This window comes from Terrapene carolina, unplaced genomic scaffold (genome assembly GCF_002925995.2).
Source record: "Terrapene carolina triunguis isolate 2854851 unplaced genomic scaffold, T_m_triunguis-2.0 Scaffold951, whole genome shotgun sequence".
NCBI lineage: Eukaryota > Metazoa > Chordata > Testudines > Emydidae > Terrapene > Terrapene triunguis.
Genome location: NW_020665302.1, coordinates 2,132,630 through 2,135,682, shown reverse-complemented (window position 1 = coordinate 2,135,682; position 3,053 = coordinate 2,132,630). Strand labels below are relative to the sequence as shown.

General features: G+C 68.8%; 1 protein-coding gene across 1 annotated transcript in view; it reads right to left on the bottom strand.

Annotated features, from left to right (window-relative positions):
- The window catches only part of INPP5J (inositol polyphosphate-5-phosphatase J), a 21,690-nt gene that overhangs the window by 6,445 nt on the left and 12,192 nt on the right, over positions 1-3,053 (bottom strand). The window contains exons 8-9 of the mRNA XM_026661239.1: positions 2,253-2,442; positions 1,919-2,056 (exon numbers count right to left, since the gene is read on the bottom strand). Coding sequence (XP_026517024.1) covers positions 1,919-2,056; positions 2,253-2,442 — 328 coding nt within the window. The remainder of the gene's footprint in view (positions 1-1,918; positions 2,057-2,252; positions 2,443-3,053) is intronic.

Here is a 3,053-nt window from a genome sequence, read left to right as displayed (position 1 = left end):
GCCTGGCCATACCCCCAGAGCCTACCCCGACCCGGCCTGGCCATACCCCCAGAGCCAACCCCGACCCGGCCTGGCCATACCCCCAGAGCCAACCCCAGCCCGGCCTGGCCATACCCCCAGAGCCAACCCTCAGCTCCCAGCCAGCCTCTGCCAACAACCCAGCCTGATCTGGGGGCTCCATTTAAGACACACACGGCCAAATTTTCAGAGGTGCTGAGCACCTGCAGCACCCGCTGCCTAGGCTCGGCCCCCCCACCCCCCGCCACCAGCCACAGCCCCAAAGTCCTGAGCTTTCTGAACCCCCAGGGTTTGCCCTCGATGCGCCTTGCGGGCTCTGAGCTGCGAGGGGCTCTCCTCCCCGGCCCCGGGGCTCCCAATCCACAACTCATGAGACTCCCCTTTGTGCACAAGTCGGCAGAGCCGCAGGCCCTCGCCCCCACCCCCCAGTCCCAGTCCCCGGCTGGGCATCCAGGAACCGAGGCACCCGAATCAGAGGAGACGCTGGCCCAGGAGTCTGCCCCTTCTCCTCACCACAGGGCGGCTGTGCCCCTGGCCAGCCCCCCCAGCCCCGAGCGCTAGCGGGGCCTGGGCTCGCCCGTCGGGTGTTGGGAGTGGGGGACACGTCCCCTCCTTCACTTCCAGCCATGCTCCTGCTGTAGCAGCAGGGCCCCGGGTTGCAGCAGTTAGCGAAGAGCATGCTCTGCCCCAGCCCCCCCTTCTCCCTCGGCTGCACGGACCCAGCGCAGCGGCACCCAGGGCAGGGCCTTGGCACACGGCAGCAGGCGGCTGTAACCCAGGGGACCCCCGAGACCCTGGGGAATCCAGTCAGCAGCAGGGTCAAGGGGGCAGTCCCTGCTGCCCCACCAGGGCTGAACAGGAGAAGAGGGACGGCCCCTGCTAGGAAGAGGGGCCAGACTCCTCCCTGGGGTGAACACACTGAAGCCAAGGAAGTTACCCCAGGGGGGAACCTGGCCCAGTGAGCCTAGGAAGCCGGGGCCTGGACAGCAGGGCCCAGGGAGCAGAGCCTGGCCCCAGCGTGGGAAGCAGAGATCCTGCCGAGGGGTGCATGCGTCCCACACTGTGGCTGGCTGGGGGCAGGCGATCCCTGCAGGCTGCTGGAGTCTCTCTGCCAGGGGATCAGGTTCGCAGCACAGCCCTCCCCCGCAGCCCCAGGGGGAGCTGAAAATCACATTGCCCCACTCCTGCGCCCGAGGCCCGCCCTCAGCTGTAAGGAGACACCCAGGCGAGGTGCAGGCTCACCCTGCAAGCCGGCTGCACAGTGCCAAGGCCACCTGCGGCCCACTGGGGCTTCCCTGGGGTCCATGCTCACAGGGCCCCGGCACACACGGCGGCTGGTCGCCGGGCGGCACTGTAGCCAGGGATGCCAGCACCAGGGGGGTCGGCTCCCCTGCTTCAGGCCATGGGCAGCTCGCCCCATTGGGCAGGCGCATCAGGAGGGGAAGGGGCAGCAGGCAGTGGCCGCTTAGAGAGGCAGGACAGCCTGGCTCCGAGTGGCAAAGCCGGTGCTCCCACAGGACAGCTCTGCCCCTCAGGAGGGCACCCCTGTAACAGGCACCTAGCCCCACAGCGCCCCCCATTCACCTGCTGAGTGCACAGACGCAGGGGGTGGGAGCTACTGCCGGGGGGGGGCACAGCTCTTTTGGGGTGTGGGACTCTGGGGGCTGGGGAGAGAGGGAGGAGCCCCGTGGAGCCCGCACCCTCCATCTCCACCTCAAAGGGCAGGAGACACCTGCCTTCTTGCCATCCCCCAGCCACCTGGGCCTGCTCCCACTGCACACCCCTGTGCAGCAGCCAGGAAGGACCCAGCAGAGAGGCCAGGAGCACCCGCAGGTGGACCCCACACCCTGCCCCTCCGGCACTCAGCCCACCCGCCCCCACCCGCAGTGCAGCCCCTTACCCGGTAGAGACCTATCCAGTCCCAGGAGCTCCTGTGGAAGACGGTGGCCATCTTGTATTGGACAATGGCTTGCTCGGGTCTGGACCACTCATCGGCCACTTGAATCTCAACCAAGGGCTTGTCGGTCTTGGAGGCAAACTGCCAGGGAGAAGCACAGGGCGTGAGCGGGGGCAGCGGCACCCCTGAAGGGGAAGCTCTGCCAACGCTGCCAAGCGCCTCCGTCGGGGGGCTGGACCCTCAGGGCCGTCCCAGAGCCGCTCCAGCAGACCCAGACTAGGGCTGGGGAGAGCCGGCCAGCCCTGCTAGGGAGCTCCAGAGGAGGCGACAGACTCACCTGCACGGCGAAGATGGCAGCCACAGGCTTGTGGTCGCTCACCATGTACTCCATGTGGCTGCAGTAGCAGAGCTGGGTCACGGCCAGGCCGGTCCTGCTGGGCCTCCGGCCGCCGGGGTTGTGCGGGGCACCGCAGGACTTGATCTTCCAGAGGATGCGGTCGGTCCAGGCTGGTTTCCGCTTCTTGGCGCTGTGTGGCACAGGTGGGCACCGTTCAATTGGCACAGGGCAAAGGGGTCTCCCTGCAAACCGCCCCCCGCCCCAGCGCAGGCCCTGGGGGAGGGGAACGGAGCACAACTTGGGGATGCTCCCTGGTGCAACTGCAGGGTTTCCCCGGCACAGAGTGACTGCAGCCTCCCCCATGACAAGCCCCATGCCCCCCGCGCCAACACGGCCGCCCGTCCCCTCCGCCCCCCGCGCTGACATGGCCGCCCGTCCCCTCTGCCCCCCGCGCCGACACGGCCGCCCGTCCCCTCCGCCTGTCCCTATACCCCCGCGCCCGTACACTCCACCTGTCTCCATGCCCCCTGCGCCAACACGGCCACCCGTAGCTTCCACCTGTCCCTATGCCTCACGCGCCGACACGGCCGCCCATCCCCTCCGCCTGTCCCTATACCCCCGCGCCCGTATGCTCCACCTGTCTCCATGCCCCCCGCGCCAACACGGCCACCTGTATGCTCCGCCCATCCCTATGCCCCCCATGCCGACACGGCCGCCGTATCCTCCGCCCATCCCTATGCCCCCCGCGCCGACACGGCCGCCCGTACCTTCCACCTGTCCCTATGCCTCGCACGCCGACAC